The sequence below is a fragment of the Gobius niger genome, assembly GCF_951799975.1.
Source record: "Gobius niger genome assembly, chromosome: 8".
In the NCBI taxonomy this organism is placed as follows: Eukaryota; Metazoa; Chordata; class Actinopteri; order Gobiiformes; family Gobiidae; genus Gobius; species Gobius niger.
This window is the reverse complement of record NC_136859.1, coordinates 17,078,793-17,100,262: the sequence shown is the minus strand read 5'-3', so window position 1 is coordinate 17,100,262 and position 21,470 is coordinate 17,078,793. Positions and strand designations below refer to the sequence as shown.

Sequence of the window (21,470 nt, the reverse complement as noted above, 5' to 3'; positions counted from 1 at the left end):
ATCGATGCTTTTTTTTAATGTATTTTTTATTTATATATTTTATTTTTTTTAATTATGTAACCTTTATTTAACCAGGAAAAAAATAAATAATCATTTACAAGAGTGACCTGGCCGAGAGGCAGCAACACATCATAAAGCAGTTTACATCAAATATAATACAAAATATAAAATACATCTTAGGTGAAACAACTGCAACCGTCATGGCTTTGTACTATTTTGAAGTTTCGTCTCATAACCCGGAAGTGCTTTATTGTATCGTCGCTTCACGAGAGAAAGAGGTAAATCGCTTGACTAGCAACTCCTAACCTCAATAAAACATTTTTTTTTGGCTAGAACTGTTGTCACGTTAACTGAACAAATGTATGGCAGTGACATGTAAAGCTCATGTGACTTGTGCTTATTTGGTGATACGCACAGGTGATGAGACTGGACGTTGTTTCCCTACATCTAAAGATACTCGTGGTGAATTAAAACAACAAAAAACTAAAGCATGTCCTCCCAGAGAGGGCCAAAGCCCTCGGTTTGCTTTGGCCAGGTAGTTATTGGACCGCCAGGTTCAGGCAAAACGACTTACTGCCAAGGGATGCAGCAGTTCTTGACTGGTCTGGGACGGAAAGTGGTGGTGGTGAACATGGACCCTGCAAACGACGGTCTGCCCTACACTTGTGAAGTGGATGTGTCGGAGTTGGTCACTCTGGATGATGTCATGGAGAGTTTAAAACTTGGACCTAATGGTGGCCTCTTGTACTGTATGGAATATTTACAAGCAAACCTGGACTGGCTGGAAAACAAACTTAAGAAACACAGTGACTGTTACTTTTTGTTTGACTGCCCTGGGCAAGTAGAGTTATATACTCACCAAAGTTCTGTGAAAGACATATTTACACAGCTGGGGAAGTGGAATTTCAGGGTAAGATAATTCCCCCCTTTAAATTGCATATTTTATGGCGTAATTATGAATTGCTTCTCTCCCCTGCTAAGTTGACAGCTGTGCACTTGGTGGACTCTCATTACTGCACTGACCCTGCTAAGTTCATCTCTGTGCTCTGCACCTCTCTGTCCACTATGCTCCATGTGGAGCTTCCTCATGTCAATGTCCTCTCCAAAATGGATATAATTGAGCAATACGGGAAACTTGGTGAGTTAACATACATTTTCCACAGTCTAATTTATTAATAATAATTAAATTAATAATCAATTTATTAGTTATTTTTATTTAATTATTATATTTTTTTATTACAGCCTTCAATCTTGACTTCTATACAGAAGTTATGGACTTGACCTATCTTCTTGACCATCTTGCTTCAGACCCATTCTTTAAGAAATTTCGACATCTTAATGAAAAACTAGCAGAGGTCATTCAAGACTACAGTCTTGTCTCCTTTGTACCTCTAAATGTACAGGTAATTGTGTTAATCTTTGTGTGTATTTTGATATACAGTTGTATTGTAATACAAACAAAATATCAGTTTAGACTTAGATGATGCTTGGCTACAAACTGACACCTACACAGCAGTACGCTTTGCTTTGCGAATTGCTGCACAATATTCAGTTTTCTATCATATGTGCACAAAAAGATGAGTGTTTGAGAGGTGGCAAATGCTTCATGCTCGTTCTGTGCACTATTGTACAATTATTATCCCTTCACCTGCCCTGACGGCTCGCGGGCCTAATATGTCGTCGTGGAACTTCTCTTTGTTTTCAAAGGACAAAAAAAGCATGATTCAGGTTTTGCAAACTGTGGACAAGGCCAATGGCTACTGCTTTGGAGATCTGGAGGAGAGAAATCTGCAAGCCATGATGTCAGCCGCCGTGGGGGCAGACTTCCAGTTTGACACGTATCCTTTTCTAATCATTCATGTGATTCATGGTGACTGGACTTTTTTTTTAAAGATTCACAGGAAGTGACTGCATGATATAGTAACATGCATGTTTACTCATTTAGGTTGAATGAAATGGGATTTTCCTTAACACTTGACCCTATAGATCACTTGGAGTGCAAGAGAAGTATATGGAAACCAGCAGAAAGAGTGTTGAAGAAGAACTGATGGAACTGTAATGTGCCTTGCAAAATAGTTAAACATACCAAACGAGTTTTTAAGTGCTAATCTGAAGACTAGACACATCTCATCCCATTTTAATTGTGTAGCTCTTGTTAAGTTTCTTCATTTAGTCATAAGTTATAACTAGTAAGATTTAATGCCTTTTTGTAATTTCATCAGATGGTTCTTAGAAGATCAAATAAATTATCATGTGGCACTTGGTGTTATTAAAAGAATCCTATATTATTCTAATATGATTCCTATGGCATTGTTTCCTAAATCACATAAGCATTCCAATAGGATTTATCTATCAAAATCCTCTAGGATTCATGATTGAGACACTCACCTCCGTCAGTCTACCCAGAGAAGCTACACGTAGCACCACTGAGTGTGGGTAGTGCGTGAGTAACTTTGAGATTGAGCATATGTAAACGTGCATTTAGACCAAATCATTATTATTATTATTATGCATGATTTGCACATGGGAGTGAATTGCTATATGGCAAGGGTGTTCACATTTATACCATATGTACTTTTAGTTACAGTGTGGAGGTTTGCGTTTGATGTCATAGTAACAGCCTGGTAACTGCATGGAGTCTGCATGAGTGGCAATCTTTGGCAAGTATACAACATGTTTTTATTTTTTCTAGTAGAGATAGTGGATTGTTCTGATCAGATTGAAAAGTACGGATGCTCTGGGCACAGACTACCCTCTGTAGAGGTTTTGTGTGTAATGTCACAAAAAGCAACAGTTAGCATCATCACAACAGCAGCATATAGGTTGCGTTCATGTGACGTCACATTCTTTAAATTAGAGTCTATAATTTAAAATTAACGTAGTGGGCAGATGAAAATTTCATGGCGGTAACTATGGTAACTGTCAATGCAGATTTCTTTTGTGTTTGGTTATGGCTAATATAATTCAGTCGTTACTGTGATAATCCACATGAAACAAAAACTGGCACAAAGTTCAAAGCCTTGTCTGTCAGCACAATTGAACTACAGCCCAATTAGTTTCTCATGAAAGTGTTGAAAAGTGGTGTTGGTTAATTCTAAGGACTTTCAGCCAAAAGAGGAATATGGCAGGTTTGTGAATCCAATCACTACCAAATAATTTGTCAATTTCTTTTTAGAGATTTTTTTCAATAACTGTTTATCTCCCAGAGTTGATTTTGGCCCCTGCCCTCCAACTGAGATAATGATATAATCAAATTCTAAAACCTGAACACCACCAGTGGAAAGTCCCCTCAACTTGCTGCTGTTTCATTTGTTTAGATTTAAACATATACCCTCTATTACTGCAGGTGGTAACATCCAAGCGTTAATGACTTTGACCAAGAGCAAAACCCAGGATAAATCTACCTTTCGCCCAGCAGATGGCACTCGTGGTTGAAATTTCTTCTCCCATGTCCAAAAAAATCTGCTCCGACTTTTGCAAGCGACCAAAAGCTGAAAAATTAAGTCAGGCGGGGAGAGGAAGCCACATTAAATCTGTGTTTCTGCACAACTGGCTCTGTGTCTGGTCTCTCTGATGGAAGTGTCTTTCTGCAAAAGCTGCAATAACGATCTTCCTTTTTATCCAGTGTTGCTGTGGATCTGCACAATGTTCCAATTTAAGAACAAGCATTTAGCTATTTTTTAAAAGTTCAAGGCTATTATAATAAAGCTGGACTATTTTATGAGCTCGCATGTGTTGTGGGAAACTATATTAACCCTTTGTTGTATCTCGTGGCACACTGCAGTGAACTATACGTAAGTCGCGTTGGAGTTCGCTGGAAATACATGCGCACTCCGAGTGTGATTAGGGGGTGTGTCAGGCGGAATGTTAACTTGTGTTCCTATGTTTGTGCATGTGATCAAGTGGCTATGCCTTCTCACTGCTACTTCCTGTCTTTTTCCCTTCATGCCCCCTAGAGGTATGTGAGTGTGTGCAAACTATCAGAACGACGAGAACCAATTTACCGAGCTGTTGTGTGATACAAAAAAGAGAGAGCCACAAACACTCGCTGTTCTACTTACGAAATCTATGTCTATACACATGTTTTATCTCGCTCTGCAGCCCTGAATGTGTCGTGGGCAAATACAAACCACTGTAGCGCACACATACACACTCTTTATCACCCCTGCTTCTTCTATGCGCTTGTCCTAAAACCGCCTGCTCCACGCTGTGAGAACGCGTATGAAGCTGTTTGAAGACTTTTAAAACTATTTCCATATCTGTTCTCTGTCACAAGATAAGCGTGGTTTTTGTGTGAGCGCAGTTCAATGTTGCAGGGTGAGAGAGTGCTGGAGTCTGCGCCCATCCCCCACAGTAGAGTGCTTCTACCGGAGTGAGAGACAGACAGCGAGGAGAGGGGGTGGCAGAGCAGGCAGGGGAGGAAAGAACAGGGAATGTACATTGGTAGTCTCGTTTGCTGCAAGGCTTCCTCCTGCTCTGGAAAAGAAACGAAAAGAGTGTTTCTTTTTGCATTGCCTCCTTCAAAAGCTACTTCTTTAAATGGGGACGTCAAAAAACATGAGCACTTTGCTGTGGTGGTAAAGCTGGCTCAAAGTTGACATGAATTACATTTAAAGAATAACAACTCCAATTTTAACTTCAATTTAAGGAAGGTTTTTTTTTGCCTTAACTCACAGCCTACATACAATTTAAAGTTGCTGAAGGATCTATGCTCAAATATAATGGAGATTTATGCCACATCTAGTAATTTAACAAACAATACTTTCGCCATATATGAACCCACACCTCGTTTTTATTGTGTGTTTTAACTGCGTCGCCTTACTCCTATAAGGACATTACAAAAAATGGATGACAACTGTGATGAGGTTGAAAACATTCAAGAGTGAGAAACGACAGTTCAGTCCGCGTGGGTTGACTCCGGTCCGTGTTTTGCGAGCTCCCGCGCGGCTCAGTAAAATGGCTGTATCTCGCAGAGCCTCGTGTTGGTTGGGCTCGTTCCCTGCCTCAACCCGGGCTCAGTAACACAACTCCCACAACAATTTCTCTCGCTCTTTACGTATTGTATGGAGCCTCCATCACTTCTATAAGCCCTTATCGGACCCGGAACCAGCGGATGGCGGCCGGATTCGGTCCGGTTTAAAGGGCGGGATGAATCGACAGAAGGATAAATGGTTTTAAACAATTCTTTCTATTCAATGCTCGCTTTTGATTGTGAGTGACTCGCCGAGAGGGAGTGAGGCGGGGGGGGATATCATGGCCGCTCAGGTCGCTAGCGCTGCCACTCTAAACAGCCAGCCTTCCGAGCTTAAAAGACCAGATCGAGACCCGAAAGAGGAGTCGGTACCGGGGGAGAAGCAGTCGGACAAGAAACAGCCGGGTTTGGATAGCGGCTCGCCGGGACGAGGAGATCTGCAGGACGCGACCGACGGTGGAAATGCAGGGGGAGGAGGGGAGCCTGAGATGAAGAACGGCAACGGGAGCGTACCCAGAGCCAACAATAATAACCAGAATGACTCTATTGGACCAGAGGGGAATAACCATCCGGGTTTGGTACACCACCACGGCTCAGCTTTTCCGCCACCTTCGTACGGATACGGCCAGCACTACGGTCGGCCTTTTCATCAACATGGCGGACAACAAAGCCCTGGCATGGCAGCTGCTGCGGGTCCGGTCGCACAGCAAGGCAATATGATGGACCCATATCAACCCAATTCCCACGACCATGGCTTTTCAAACCACCACTATAATTACAGCCCGTTCCCGAACAGGACTCCGTATCCGGGGCAGGCGTACGGCATGAACTCCCCGCGCAGTAACCAGGCGCCGACAGCTGGGGGACAGTCAGCTAAACAGCAGCCACCAGCGGGAGGACCCACCGCTATGGCAGGCTCTTACAATAATCAGAGATATAACATTGGAAATCCACAGCCTACATCCACACCGACCCTAAATAAGCTACTAACTTCACCCAGCTCAACGCGGGGGTATCCAAACTATCCCTCAAACGACTACGGTAGCCAAGAAGGCGCTAGTAAGGGATCGGACTTGGGCAGTAGCGCTCAGTACGGAGGGAGCAATACAGGCTGGCAACAAAGAAGTCATCACCCGTCACCCATGAGCCCTGGGAGTGCTGGGCAGCCGCTAAACAGAAACCAGGTAAAGCGACACAAATACTACTGTTTGTGGGCTTTTGCTAGCTCTTCCTTCTCTTAGCCGCTTTCATATCGTAGTAGGCCAGCCATTGTCTGATACTAGTTCGCAAAGACTCTAAAATGGCTGCCTCGTGTGTGTTTTCCTTTACAGCAAAACTATCTCAAAGTTTCCCGTTTTACCCGAAATCTAACGTGCGTAGGGCCGTTAAAAAGCCGTTAAAAGGTGACGTTAGCCGTTAAAAAGGCAAGAAACGCCGAAGGGGAAGCTGTGAAGGCCCGACTTTGAAAAGAGGCAAAATGCATGTTGGGGAAGGACTGGCTTGCTCGTCTGGTAACCTTTTATAATGTTTTCACTTCACACGGTACTCTTTCGTCTCCAGTGCAGGTTATACATGTTGATATGTGCGCCAGTCGTGAGTCTAGTGGGATATTTGACATCACATTATAGACTGGTCCTTCTTGATACGCGGTAATTGGTGACGAGAGTATGCGTTGTATCTTTTTTTTTCTTTTTTCTTTTTTTGTTTTTTACTTCAAGGATCATTAGGGTTTTGAGAGGTCAACATTTCCCTCAAAGCATCTCAGTCGTGTATGAATCTTGTATCTAGCCTTTTCCTCCTCGTTCTTCATGTGCAGCATTTCCGTCTGCGTGCCGCTGTAAACAGCGCGGTGTGATGGGAGTGAGCGCACTTTGCTGTGGGATTTGAATTGTGGAGGTAAAATCCTGCTGTCAAAGCCTGGAGATAGTTGGTCTTGAGTTGACATGCGAGCTGTAATCTGATTGGCTCCTCAGCCGCGGCTCATGGCCATTTATAATTACATGTGATGCAGACAACAGTTGCTGATAACAGTCGCACTGAGCATTAACTCTTCAGGGTCAGAAAAGGTAAATACCCAATCGAGCCAATGTAAAGGGGCTATTGTAATGCTATATTTTACGAAACTATATCGACTCTGAAAATGAAATACTGAAGAGCAGACCAACATGAGCTCAGTAGACACCACACAGCACAGCTTTTTAAATGTATTCCCATCTTGAAATGTAACTTCAGTTTAACACTGAAGTCAGGGGAGAATGTTAGAATCTGTTCCTGCAAGGATGTAATGGGCTGCTGTGTTTGGCAGCAATGTAGTTATTCCCGCCATCCTCCTCCCAAACAAATCTACTACCATCATGGCTCAGGCCAAGGGAGTTTCCTCTATGGCTTATGCAGATTAGCCATGTGCTGCTCTTATTTGTTTGGCTTCACTGAATCACATAGGTCATCTGATTTGCTCTTGGCAAAAGCTTGATAGAAGTTGTTAGAAGGCCATCAGCATTACATAAGTAATATTGGTTCATTTAAAGATGTTCAATTGCAATGATTCTGATTTCAAAAAGACGATGTGAAGGAGTTCATATTATTTTCTGTTTCTGTTACAACATTCATTCATTCAGAGCCAAGAAATCTTTTTTTGAGAAAAGGCTACTTGGATCTGACTCAAAACGGAAGCACAGCTGGGATATGTTTAAGTTTGGGCACACTGCCCTCCATTTGAAAGTAGATGTATTCATGAAACCACTAAACTAGGTGAAATAAGGGGAATAAAGACTGTTTGATGTCCCTTTGCTCCTGAGTGATGCCAACTGTTTTCATGTTGTGTAATTTTGTGTGTTTTTGCTTTTCCTTGTTTTTCTCCTGTCCAGCCAACTGGTCCCATGGACCCTATGGCGAAGATGAGGGGACAGCCATACGTTGCAGGAAGTCCGTATGGACAGCAGGCACAGCAGGGGGCTCCAGCAGGTCCCCAACAAGGGCCAGGATACCCTGGCCAGGGGTATGGCCCTCCGGGACCACAGAGATATCCTATGGGAATGCAAGGACGTACCCCTGGAGGCATGGGAAACATGCCTTATGGGCAGGTAATAACCCTTTCTCAAACATTTTTGTCATGTTTAAGTGAAATTGTTCTTGCGTGTTTATTCATGCGTTGTTATTTTTCTAGATGGGATCTTATGGACAGCAGGGACAGAGCTATGGCTCTCAGAGTCAAACACCTTATTATGGCCAGCCTGGCCAAGGCCCTCACTCACAACAAACCCCGTATAACCAGCCTCCGCCAGGACCTGGAGGTCAGGCACCGTACCCAGGGCAGCAACACCCTCCAGCATCTGGCCCTAATGCACAGGGTGGGCCGCCCTATCAGCAGCAACACATGCCCCCACAGACACAGGGACCCCCACAGTCTCAGCCTCCTTATTCCCAAGCTCCTGCCTCCCAGTCGGGCCAGGCGCCCTATGCCCCACAGCAAGTTACCCCTGGACAAAGCCAACCACAGACTTCACAAGCTCCTCCTGGATCACAGTCCAACTACCCGGGCGCCACTCCAGGCTCTCAGCCACCCTCCTCACAGCAACAACAGGTCCCGTCTCAGCCGTCTCATCCACAGAACCAGCCTGCGTACCCACAGGGTCCCCAGTCACAGCAGCAAGCACAACAGTCACCTTATCAGCGCTTTCCTCCACAGCAGCAGGTACTGGCCTTCGTTGGATCTTTGGGCTTTTTTCTTTGGACTACAGTTTTTCTATACATGAGCTTTATCTTATGTTGCATTTTAGGAAATATCCCAGGACTCGTTTCAGTCTAATGTCCCTCCAACTTCTCAACCTAAATCTGGCACTGACGACAGTCAAGGCCGTCCCTCAAGCCTTCCGGTAAGTTCTACTTGTGCCATCTTATGATTTACCGTGACAGAGGCCATGCTGTAAATTTAAATCATAAACTTTGGATGTTTGTTGGCTCAGATTCTAAGATGAAGAAGAAGAAATTATCTTTAATTCTATAAAGCAGATATGCTCTTAAATGCCGAGCCAGCTTATGGGTAGAGACTCTGGGGTCATATGTAAAATGTGCATGTGTTTCTCAAACCAGCATGTGTATCACTAGTGGTACTGCAGATTCTACAGGTGGTACTCTGGGCCATCCACTACAGTCTGGTCAAATTTGAGGATGTCATGATGAGTTGGGGGATATACTATGCAAGGAATGATATTCCTTTAAAATATACTTTATTTATTGTATTAATAAGTCAATAATTACTGGTTTAGATACTGTTTATTCATTACTTTACTAACATGTGTTTGCGGATTTCAGGACCTCTCAGGGTCCATTGATGACTTGCCTACTGGGACAGAGGGTGCCCTGAGTCCTGGTGTGAGCACTTCAGGTGTGTCAAGCAGCCAAGGAGAGCAGAGCAACCCCGCTCAGTCACCTTTCTCCCCCCACACCTCCCCCCACCTGCCAGGCATTCGAGGGCCTTCACCATCCCCAGCTGGTTCTCCTGCTAGTGCCAGCACACCACGAACAGGGCCACTTTCACCTGCCAATATTCCAGGTGCGTCAGACAATTCACGCTAGTTTATAATGACAGTATACTTATAATTTAAAAAAACACATTAGAGTATGTAAGAAGTTACATTTACTTTATTGGCATTATGTTTTTCCTGAAGTTAGCCAGAAGCCAATTGTTTTCATTTGTCTCCAAACACTCATCAATTTTGCATTCATTGTTGTAGGTTCTCAAATGCCCCCAAGACCATCCAGTGTGCAATCAGATGGAAGCTTGCATCCGGCAATGAGCCAGTCTCCCATGGCCCAAGAAAGAGGTATACTTCTATTAACTTCAGCCAATCATAAATTTGTACTTTGCATGGCAGACTAACACTTTATTGTGTCTCATTAAAGGTTTTATGCAGAGAAATCCGCAGATGCCAGCTTACGGCTCCCCCCAGTCGGCCTCAGCGTTGTCGCCTCGCCAGTCCTCTGGAGGGCAGATGCATCCGGGTATGGGCCCATATCAGCAGAACAATTCTATGGGTGGTTATGGGCAATCTAGTGGACAGTATGGCCCACAAGGTTTGTACATTGTCTTTTAATTTATTGTGTTGTATTGATCCCACTTTTTATTTCTTGCATACAACTTGGTTTTATAAAATAAACCCACAGACCACAGTGTATGTTCTCGTTTCATACCATGCCTTTGCTGGTTCCTCCCTCTGACTGTTCGGTTGCAGCTATTTATAGCTGTGAAGCAGAGAGTCAGCTGACGTTGCACAGCCTCCTGTCAGGGCTGGGACTGTGACGAAAGCTTGTTGCTCAGAGCCTTTAACTCTAGTTCATTACATTTCTGAAGTGAAAAAGATAAATATATCAATTTAATTGCTCATGCAAATGAGACCTCAGTGGCACAGTGATCATAGGGAATCTGAAATTTCTATGAATGTAATTTTTGTGAGACTTGTTTTAGGATTGACAGTAAAATCAATTTAATGCTTTCTATTTGTTCTCATTAATTAAAGGTTTTTATCTTGTGCTTCAGGTTATCCACGACAGCCTGGTTATATTCCCAATGCCAACTACCCAGGACCCGGAATGGGCCCAATGAACCCCATGGCGGGACAAGGTGGGGGGCCCCCATATGGTAGCATACCTCCTGGAAGAATGCCTCCAAATCAAATGGGGGCAAGACCTTACGGCCCCAATATGACCCCTAACATAAACCCTAACATGGCTCCAAACATGGGGAACATGTCGCATCAGGTTGGAGCAGGAATGTGCCCACCTCCAGGCATGAACAGAAAGCCCCAGGATCCAGCCGCCCTGCAACATCCTGGCACCAATTCCATGCACAACAGGTTCGTTTTTTTAAGGTTGTTATGATGCGTTGATGCCACACTCAGCAGGCACTATTGGTAGAGCATTCGCTTATTGATCCAAAGGTTGTTGGTTTGATCCTGGCTCCTGACAGTGATGCCATTGTGCCCTTGAACACCACACTTAACCCACTTTGCCCCCAGTGCCTGTGTGCACCAGAAGCCATCAGGACATTCGGTAGATTGCCCGATACCAAATTGGGCCGGGCCAGCGTCAGGGATCAAATTGCACACTGCACTGTGCGGCCTGGGCTGATGCACCGCTGCCTCAGCATGGCCAGCGGTGCCTTGGTAACACTCTTCCTGCTTTGACTTGCCCCTCCTGGGGGTTGCTGATGTGCTGCTATGGCTGGTGCTTAAAAGGTTGTGCTTCAGTGACCCATGTGCAAAAAAAGGATTAATGAATAAGATGAGACAGCGTAATGTGAAAAGTTAACCTGTGATAGTTGAAGGATACAAGCCCCAGTATTCTGGGATGATTTGCAGATTGAGCTAAACGTCCATCGGCATAAATGCGCGAGTGGGTAAAAGATGCTCTCACTTGCCCAGTGAATAGCGCAGTAGAAATGTTAACATTTCCTATTACCTATACCTGTCTTGATCATTTTCAAAAACAATATTTTATCCAGTCAAATCACACGAAATTAACAACAGACTTTTTTTACACTACTTTCTCCAGTGTTGCCGGAATACGGGGTGTTGTGAGGCCTCCTGACGCGCAGCAATGGTTAATAAACTGAAATGTGCAATTTTTCCTACTCTTTCATTCAGGATGCCTGGCTACCCTAACATGTCTCAAGGGATGATGGGGTCTGGTCCCCCATACGGTCCTGCCATGAACAACATGCCTGGGATGATGAATACTCAAGGTGGATCTCCTTATTCCATGGGACCGAACATGGCCAATAATGCAAGTGGTAAGTTTGAGTGAAATATGTATACACTATTGTTTAAATACAGGCTTCCTGCAGGGTCTTGAAAAGTCTGACTTTTTAACACGTTAAAATGTCTAAATTTGCTGAAAATGTGGGTTTAGGTCTTGAATTTGAAACAGGTGAGTTTAAGTCCAGCTCCTCTTGCGAGTTATTTATAATATTGATGATGCACAACAGAGGTCAGACATTCTTCCTTGGATCCTTTTTAACTTTCGGAGGTAGTTGTCTCTCTATCAGAAGATCAGGATTCGCATTCGAAAGCAGGTCAGGTCAGTTTGTAATAGCACGAGATGGCATCAGGTTGGCTACAGCCTTAGCATCTTGCGGCGCAGCTGGCTTACAGAAGTTATTACAACAATGTATCAAATGTTGCATGGTTCATGTGTCTGGGCAATCTGAGCGCCATGAGCAGTGGGCAGGGCTCTGAGCGTCCAGAGGCACGGGGGGCACAGGGTGCACACCTGAGTGAAGTGCGGTGGTGCTTGGTGATGCTCTGCAGTGGAAAAGTCTCGTTTTGCGTTGCCTTTGTGCACCACAGTGGTACCGTGACAACGGTTGCCTCAACTTGAGTGGAGTGGATGGATTCTGAACTCAGTCAAGAGAGTCTGGCGCACTTTTTTTTCCTTTTAATTCCACAGCAAAGTGTTGGAGTAGGAACTTAGTTGTAGTTCATTTATTTGAATAGTAATAAATGATTGTAATTTATATAGAAACAATCTAATATATAGTTTTACACATAATCCGTACAATGCACATTTCACTTATTGCAAATGGAGGCCATGTGTAAAGAATTGACTCCCACACTACTACTAATACTGATGATATTTATGATAATAATATTATTATTATTGTTATTGTTGTTATTATTATAACCATTTGTTAATTGATACGATGTAGGTTGCTTGTTTCTGTTTTAAAGTTTTTAATTTTGAATAGTCTTCTTCCGGTTCCTGTGGCCTTTTGTAATTCCATGACTTAAAAAGTCATAAAACATAAAATATAAAACTTAAACCGTCACTGATGACACATTATGTTTTCACATTGAAAAATGTGCATGAACCTTGTTACAATAGCTGAAAACATTATTTATAACATTCAAAGTCCAATTCAAAAGGCAAAAAGGAAATGGAGGCTTTCTTACATTGAGGTTATTGTTTTAAGTGTGACATACCACATTCTCAGATCTTGGTGATATGGCTCCCTATAATATTTCTAAATAGTATAATGTATTTTTCATTTATGTTGTTGAACTGTAGGAATGGCGCCTAGTCCTGAAATGAACAACAAAATGAACAACAAAGTAGATGGAAGTGGAACACCGAAACCAGAGACTAAATCCAAGGTGCTGTGACCTACATTCATTTCTCACTGTTGATATGACCCCCAAGTAATGTTGCGACTTAACATTTAATCTTTATTTTAAACAGAAATCAAATTCATCAACCACAACTGGAGAGAAGATTACGCGGCTGTACGAATTAGGACCGGAACCAGAGAGGAAAATGTGGGTTGATCGTTTCTTGGCCTTTACTGAAGAAAAAGCGATGAGTATGACCAACTTGCCAGCTGTTGGGCGCAAACCTCTGGACCTCTTCCGATTGTACATGTCTGTTAAGGAGATTGGAGGCATGACACAGGTGAATACAACTCTTAAACCCATTGAGTAAAATGCATTTGTGATCATTTCTGTAAACTGCTATTCATTCTTTGTTCAGGTCAACAAGAATAAGAAGTGGCGTGATCTGTCCACTTCTCTGAATGTGGGCACATCGAGTAGTGCTGCGAGTTCTTTGAAAAAGCAGTACATACAGTGTCTTTATGCTTTTGAGTGCAAAATTGAACGTGGAGAAGATCCCCCTCCTGAGATTGTTTCAGACAACAAAAAGAATCAAGCTCCTAAAGTTCAGCCACCTTCTCCAGGTATGAACCCCTGTCTGTTGCTCACATGAAATGACCCAATCCACTTCAACAAACTAAAATCATGTACTGTATTTGTCTGCTCCTTTTTTTTTTTTCATTTCATTTCAAACTGAAGCGTCCCTCTGCTCCACAGCTGGGTCAGGGTCTTTCCAGGGCCCTCAGACCCCCCAGTCCACCAGCAGCTCAATGGCTGAGGGTGGAGACCTAAAGCCTCCAACCCCAGCCTCTACCCCTCACTCACAGATGCCTCCAGTGCCATCAGGGCCACGGTGTGTTCTCTGTTTCTATTGAAATAATTATGTTGAAACTGCCACTGCTCCTCTTTGTTTGGTTTGAATTAAAGCATCTCTTCCATCTCTTCCATCTCTTATCTTCTGTTGCAGGAGCAGTGTTAACCTGCAAGACCCTTTCTCTGAAAGTAGTGACCCTGCTTTCCCGCGGAGGAACATGACTCCTAACTCGGCCTATCAATCTGGTATGGGGAATCCAGATTTGCAAGGACGTTTGGCGCCCTACGAACCCAACAAGGATCCATTCAGTAACATGCGGAAAGGTGAATGGTGACTGCTACATATTTATTGTAAGTGTGTTCATTTGCTCACATTCTCTCTGTGTCACCCAGTGGGTGAGCAGTTTCTACCTGCGAACCAGGGCCCAAACACTGATGCTCAGCAACAGCAGCCACAGCAGCAACAGCCTCCGTACAGAGGACCACCTGGAGCAATGGGCTCCATGCCAATGGGGCCCAGACCACAGTATTCGTATGGACCAGGCTATGACAGAAGGTTAGATCATATTGTGTCTCGAAATACCAGTTTGCAGATAAACTACATCATCTCCTTAGAATTAAGATCCTATCTGACATTTTTGTCAAAATTGAGTTAAGCCTTTTCCTAACACACACGTTCAGATGGCTACTGTACGGCTCATTCGAGAAGAGCTGCTTATATGAGGAGATGCTATCCTCGCTGAAGTACCGAGTGCGGCTCAGACTTCTGTTTGTCCAGAAAGGCGATGGTCTGCTGGTGATGGACAGAGCATGTCTCTACTTTGGGAGGAGTGGGCTCCTCGTAAAACTTCAGCTATACTTTTTTTGTGCTTCACTTTTTTCCGCTTAGTTATGCTCCCCATTATTTTTGCTGTGACTGTCAAGAACTTTTCCAGTTAGCCATTTTCTGTTGAAGCGTCATCCGCTGCTCCTCTCACTGCCCCCCTGAACCCCATGAAGCTATAGACTAGAGGCTCCGTGTTTGTTCATAAACAAAATACCAAAGTACCATGGGCTTTATTGACATGTGTACACCATAATCAGGAGAGTATCAGTCTACAAAAAACACAGATAAATGATGTGCACTGTTTGTAAAAGGCTTTATTCATTTATTCTTGGGACCCCATCTGTATGCTGTATATATTTTGTTCATAATTTGAGTTTCTTATGGGTAAAAACATATGGTTCTTTCTGCTATGTTTTTAAACCGACCAATCACATGCCACCTCTTTGGGTGAGATGCCACTCTGACCACTCTGTATGTGTTGGGCCAGGCTTTCTATTTCATCTAAAAAGGACATTTTATCTATATTTTAAATTCATGTGATTGTTTTGTTGTATTTAGTGGTGATGTGTCAATGAAAATAATGAATGGAAGCTTAAGTTGTCTTCCTTTGAAAACATTTGCTAACAAGTATTTTATAGTTAAGGCCAGTTTTCAATAAGAATTCATACCTTTCTACACTGCTCTCTGGATCATATACTGATGTTTTAACAATAGGCCTAACTGCCTGTCAAAGTTAGCCTCTGTGGGGAATTTTGTTATGATGCTTCTTGGTTGTGAGGAAGAATGACTTTCTAACTTGGACATAATGTAGAAAGAGTCTAACACTTTCTAATGTTAAATTAGAAAGGGATTAGATATGTAAAAATATAAATTGTCACGTGATTGAACTTTAAAAGCAAAGGTGTAACGTGCATTAGCATACAACACAGAAACTAGCCAAAAGAATGGGAGAAAGTCAAGTAGCTGATCCTGAGTTAGTTTTGAAAATATGACTCATAATAATATGAAAAACATTATCAACTCTATTTATGTAACCTTTCGTTTGGCTACATTTTGTTGAATAAGAAATGTATCAAACAGCAGTTAATAATCTATTTATTTGACCAAGTTTTAGCTAGTTTAGAACCTTTTGGCTGTGCCTTCACTTCAAAAGTTGAAGCCAAACGATCTCAGAACAACTCGGGACGCAGATAGAACCAATTTATTTTAAGACCCCAAACTCATGATACTTCGTAGATGTCACCAAAAAAATATATATATATATTTTAACCGCCAATGGTTCGATGTCAAAACGCGTCAAAAAGTCAATGCGTTTACGCAGAACCGGGTCATGAACGCGCAGAAGCAGAAAATGTGGCCGGTGTGTCCGGGGTGTAAAGGGACAACATGTAGATAAAGAACATTTTTAAATTGATGAAAATAAATAAATTGTACTGTGCAGCATTTATTGAAATACGGGCTTGCTGATTGTTAAAGGCAATGGCTGTAGGACGTCTTCTTGGTGATTTGAAAAAGGCACTTATAACGATACATATGAGACAATCGGGGCATAAACGTTTCACTGTATGTGAACATGCCATTCATCATTTGAAAGAACTTTTCGAAGTCCGTCTCTGGACTTCAACTACTGGAGACTGCACCAGCACTAATTCGGGGACAGGTGCTGAGATTGTGGATGTGGAGAGTACCATTATATTCATTTGAAACGGATTAGGTCTAGGCTTGGATTATAGTCCTGAGAACCAAAAGCAAAAATGTAAACTTAACATTTGTTTGCATCATGTAGAATATTTCTGTAATTGTGAATAAATCAATCACAATTGACATTAGTAAAACCAATATTTGATTTGAACATTATTATCTCATATCTTACCCTACCTTTTTAAATGTTGTGCATCTCAAACCTTTGCTTATTGTTGTCACAGACCAGAGCAAGGTATGGGCCCAGAAGGCAACATGGGATCTGGTGCACCTCAGCCAAGCTCGATGATGCCTGCCAATGCCGACGCAGGGATGTATTCGCCAAATCGCTTCCCACCCCAGCAGCCACGGTTAGTTTTTACAGTAATTGTGGGTTGTGGCAATGTAATGTTTAATAACAAAAGTATGATTTTAGTTCAAACGTGTGCACTATATAAAACAAAATCAAATTTATTTGAGCCTTTTTACCAACATGTTTAATACTTTAAATCAATGAAAATGGTACTTCTTTATTTAATACATTTGCATTACTTTGTACAACAAATTATTTGTTTCTGCATTAAATCTTATTTATTGTAATACTAGATGATGTAGAATGCTTTCTAGTGCTGCTGACACATTATGTTTACAGGCATGATTCCTATGGTAATCAGTATCCTGGACAGGGAACGCCCCCTACTGGCTCTTACCCTAATCAACAGCCAGGAATGTACCCACAACAACAGGTGACTTTTTGTTATTGTTGTATTGAACTATTCAACATTAGTCACTGACTAAACACTCTTTCTGTATTTGTGTCTGCAGAGCTACAAGCGTCCTGTTGAAGGTGGCTACCCGCCGTCAAAGCGTCATGAAGCAGACTACAATGCACCCTACCCCAGCGGTCAGCCGCCATCGCAGCAACAGCAAGGAGGCTCATCTGCTCCATCTTCAGGACAGCAGGAGCCCTACAATCAGTATGGTGCCAGTGGGCCGTACTCAGGACCGGACCGCCGCCCACCTGGTCCAGGCAATCAATTCCCTTTTACCTATGGCCGTGAACGGATGCAGGGGGCCACAGGGCCCAATGCTCAGCCCAATATGCCTCCTCAAATGATGCAGCCAGGCCCTGAAGGTGGCATGTGGCAAGGGCCACGGGACATGAACTATCAGAACTACCCCAATCGACAGGGAGGTCCTGGGGGCCCCCCACAAGGGCACAGTTATGCTGGCATGAACCGCTCCGAAGACATGATGACTGAACAGCGGATGAATCATGATGGCCAATGGAGTGGTCAGATGGGCCCACGACAGCCTCCCTATGGTCCTTCAGGGCCAGGACAGCCCATGTCCCGTTCTGCGCAGTCCAACTATCAGCCGCCTCAGGGTGTGCAGAACCACATTCCACAGGTTTCCAGTCCAGCATCTATGCCCCGAAGCATGGACAGCGGCGTGTCGCCAAATAAAACTCAGTATATGCACGGAGTCATGAAGATGCAGAAAGCTGGCCCCCCTGTACCTGCATCTCATATAGTGCCCCCTTCAGTGCAATCGCCTTTAATAAGAAGAGATATGCCTTTTCCCCAGGGCTCTATAGAAGCTTCCCAGCCCATTCTAAAACCAAGGCGAAGACTAACCATGAAAGATATTGGTATGTCCTTTTTTTCTCTCCAACATCATTTTTAGTTACTTTATATCAGCTTGACCTATGCGGCTTTTAAACAAAATCTTAGATTTGTCCCTAACTTTGCCGTGTGATTGCTTTGTAGGAACACCAGAAGCATGGAAAGTTATGATGTCTCTTAAGTCCGGTCTGTTAGCCGAAAGTACTTGGGCCTTAGATACCATCAACATTCTCCTGTATGACGACGGTAGTATTACTACTTTCGATCTCAATACGGTAAGAATTGTTCTATCCAGCTCAAACCCCTTTGACATTTCTGAGTGTCTTATGGTGCTCCTTTCCCTCTCTCTTCCAGTTGCCTGGTCTACTTGAGCTTGTGGTGGAGTATTTCAGACGTTGCCTCATTGAAATTTTTGGCATACTGCGGGAGTATGAGGTTGGAGACCCTGGTCAGAGGACGCTACTTGATCCTGATGCCCTGAAAGAAGATGTGGACAACACAGAAATGGAGTTCCAGACAGAGGACGTGGAGGATGAGGAGGAGGAAGAGTCGGAGGATGAAGAACAGGAGAGTGAGGGTCAAGTTCATGTAAAAGAGGAAAATCTGCAACAATGCCTTGAGTATTTAGGTCAAGAACAACCTGAAAATGATGAGAGAAGGAGCAAGGTCTCATCACTACAGGCAAGCTTTGTTCAGTCTTCACTAGAAAATGAAAGACCCAAACAGGCAAGCAAGTTTGATAAATTCCCTCTAAAAGTGGTACGAAAAAAAGACCAATTTTCTGCTGCCCAGTCCAATAACCATGGCAAAGTGCAAGAGTTCAACAGTGGCTTGCTTCATTGGAGTGCTGGAGGTGGAGACTCAACTGAACACATCCAGACGCACTTTGAACCACGCAAGGAATTCTTGTCGCCTCGAGAACGAATGCCTGTGCCTCAAAGTCTGTTCAAAAGACGAATCCTTGAAGACGATCTAAAAGAAAGTTTTGTAGCAGTGGGGGGTGAAATGCCAAAGGATGGAGGAGAACTTAAGCAAACGTCGAAGATTTCAGAGGAAACTGGCATAGAAAAGAAGCAGTGTCCCAACACAAACGATGGCAATGTTGATTCTGAGTCACCTGCTGTTGCAAAGGATATTGGTCAACAACAAAATGCCAAATCTAGTCTTCTCCTGGCCAGTGAGTTACCACAACTGTCAAAGCAGACGGGTACTATCTTGGAAGACGAACCTCACAGTAAAGACGAGGGTCCTCTTGTCACCATCAACAACTGGCAAGACTCCTTAGCGAGGCGCTGCATTTGTATTTCAAATATTATTCGAAGCCTATCATTTGTCCCTGGTAATGACCATGAAATGTCAAAGCACCCAGGACTGCTTCTTATGCTGGGGCGTCTGATCCTGCTTCATCACAGACATCCTGAGCGTAAACAGGCCCCACTTACATATGAAAAGGAGGAAGATTCGGAAGAGGGATCGGGCCAGAGAGATGAATGGTGGTGGGACTGTTTAGAGCTCCTCAGAGAAAATACACTGGTTACTTTGGCAAATATCTCAGGTCAGTTAGACCTGTCTGTCTACTCTGAGAGCATCTGTTTGCCCTTATTGGATGGCCTTCTTCACTGGGCAGTCTGCCCTTCAGCTGAGGCCCAGGACCCATTCCCCACATTGGGCTCTCATAGTGCTTTGTCACCTCATAGACTAGTACTGGAGACACTAAGCAAACTTAGCATTCAAGACAACAATGTGGACCTCATCCTGGCCACTGCACCATTTAGTCGGTTAGAGAAGCTGTTTGGGAACTTAGTGCGACTAATAGGTGACCGAAAGGTGGCAGTTTGTAGGGAGATGGCAGTAGTTTTATTGGCAAATCTGGCTCAGGGTGACACACTAGCAGCAAGAGCAGTTGCTGTTCAGAAGGGCAGTGTGGGCAACCTATTGGGCTTTCTTGAGGACAGTCTTGCAGCCACACAGCTGCAGCAGAGCCAGAGCTCTTTACTACACCTACAGGGGATGCACTTCGAGCCTACAAGCCCGGATATGATGCGTCGAGCAGCGCGGGCTCTGCACGCCTTGGCTAAGGTGGAGGAGAACCACCCGGAGTTCACACTACATGAGTCTCGGCTCCTTGACCTTTCTGTGTCTCCTCTTATGAACTCTCTGGTGTCCAATGTTATCTGTGATGTACTATTTTTGATTGGCCAGTCATGACAGCTGTAGGGAGCTGTGGCTCCTTTTCAGGCTTTTGCCCTGTCCTTCTCTCCTGCTAACCTGACAAGTGTAAGCAACGGGGCAAAGAAAATAACTGTTTTAATTTATAAAAACAATTAAGATCCCCAAACTCTGAGCTCTCCTCTGGCTGCCCTTGCTCAAGGAAGTTAATCAGTTCTGTGGTAATTGACTTTCAAGAAAATGCCCAGACATTGACAATACTTGCAATGCATTGCCAACTGGATGACACAGCGAAGCGCTACAGTTGGGAGATTGTTCTGCACTTGGGGGAAAAGTACTTTTATAACTGATAAATGAATTAATAAATAAATAGCTGAAAAACAAAAACTGTAACCAAAGTTGCTGTCTCGTTTACAGCGAGTTTGGGAGACGCAGTGTGCCCTAGTTGTCCCTTTGAGGGTACAGTGAGTCTGACTGGGTAATGTTCACAGGTGGAGCAGACTGACAAGTGACCTACTGGTTAAAGTTGCTGTAGTTTGGAGTCCAGCCAGCTAACGGTAAAAATCAAGCTGTCCATAGACCGTCTTCTTGGGGAGGCCTGTGCAGTGTGCAGTAGATTGTAGGACATTTTCTGTACCGTACTGCTCTTGAGTGTAAGCATTCTGTAATAAGTTTCACACACAAGCTGGTGATGCAGCTCTACTAGAATTCTGAGGTCTATTTAGTTTGGTGTTAAACAGAAAATGGCTTTCTTCCCCAAAGTATCAAGAACCTACAACACCCTTACCTCCTCTTATCCCTTGATTGTATGAACACCCTTATGAAAAGAAATCACCTTCTGGGACTGGTTTTCAGCTTCAAATACAGCGTTGCTGTGGTGTATATATAATGTTGTACATTACATTTATTTCGTCTGTCTCTGTCTGTGTCACTATTCTCACACTTGTATTGGTGAGGGATAAAGGCTGCTAAGAGTTTGATCCATGGCCTCCAGTCCCTGATTAGACACTTAATGGACTCTTCACAGCTCTGTAGAACAGCAGACACTGGTACAACAATAAATTAGATGAACGCATTTGACATTTTTTTCTCCAGTCATGGATTCTGCATATTTGTATTTCAAACTATGTAGCTGAGACAACATGTAAATTCCTCCCCTTCCCTTTTGGCTCAATGAATACCATTTATTCAGTATGAAATCTTTATACTATATGTTCCACGTGGTAAAAATAAATGTACAT

At 43.5% G+C, this 21,470-nt stretch overlaps 2 protein-coding genes across 3 annotated transcripts; both read left to right on the top strand.

The window, feature by feature from the left end:
* The first annotated feature begins 280 nt into the window (after positions 1 to 280).
* gpn2 (GPN-loop GTPase 2) lies at positions 281 to 2,273 on the top strand. The gene is made up of 5 exons (XM_079560735.1): positions 281 to 910; positions 982 to 1,138; positions 1,243 to 1,403; positions 1,708 to 1,838; positions 1,987 to 2,273. Exons 1-5 carry the CDS (start codon positions 491 to 493, stop codon positions 2,057 to 2,059), a joined length of 942 nt encoding a protein of 313 aa, XP_079416861.1. The 5' UTR covers positions 281 to 490; the 3' UTR covers positions 2,060 to 2,273.
* A 2,677-nt stretch (positions 2,274 to 4,950) lies between these two features.
* arid1aa (AT-rich interaction domain 1Aa) lies at positions 4,951 to 21,397 on the top strand. Of its 2 annotated transcripts, none has more exons than XM_079560909.1 (20): positions 4,951 to 6,156; positions 7,840 to 8,055; positions 8,139 to 8,666; positions 8,752 to 8,847; positions 9,287 to 9,527; positions 9,709 to 9,798; positions 9,878 to 10,048; positions 10,512 to 10,827; positions 11,617 to 11,762; positions 13,037 to 13,122; positions 13,208 to 13,417; positions 13,496 to 13,700; positions 13,834 to 13,969; positions 14,084 to 14,253; positions 14,323 to 14,485; positions 16,681 to 16,806; positions 17,088 to 17,181; positions 17,261 to 18,086; positions 18,205 to 18,335; positions 18,415 to 21,397. In XM_079560909.1, the coding sequence occupies exons 1-20, from the start codon at positions 5,254 to 5,256 to the stop codon at positions 20,266 to 20,268; spliced, it is 6,708 nt and encodes a 2,235-aa protein (XP_079417035.1). In that variant the 5' UTR covers positions 4,951 to 5,253; the 3' UTR covers positions 20,269 to 21,397. The 2 variants fall into 2 exon arrangements, with proteins under 2 accessions (XP_079417035.1, XP_079417034.1); XM_079560908.1 differs by having other exon boundaries at positions 13,816 to 13,969; positions 18,415 to 21,396.
* The last annotated feature ends 73 nt before the right edge of the window (positions 21,398 to 21,470 follow it).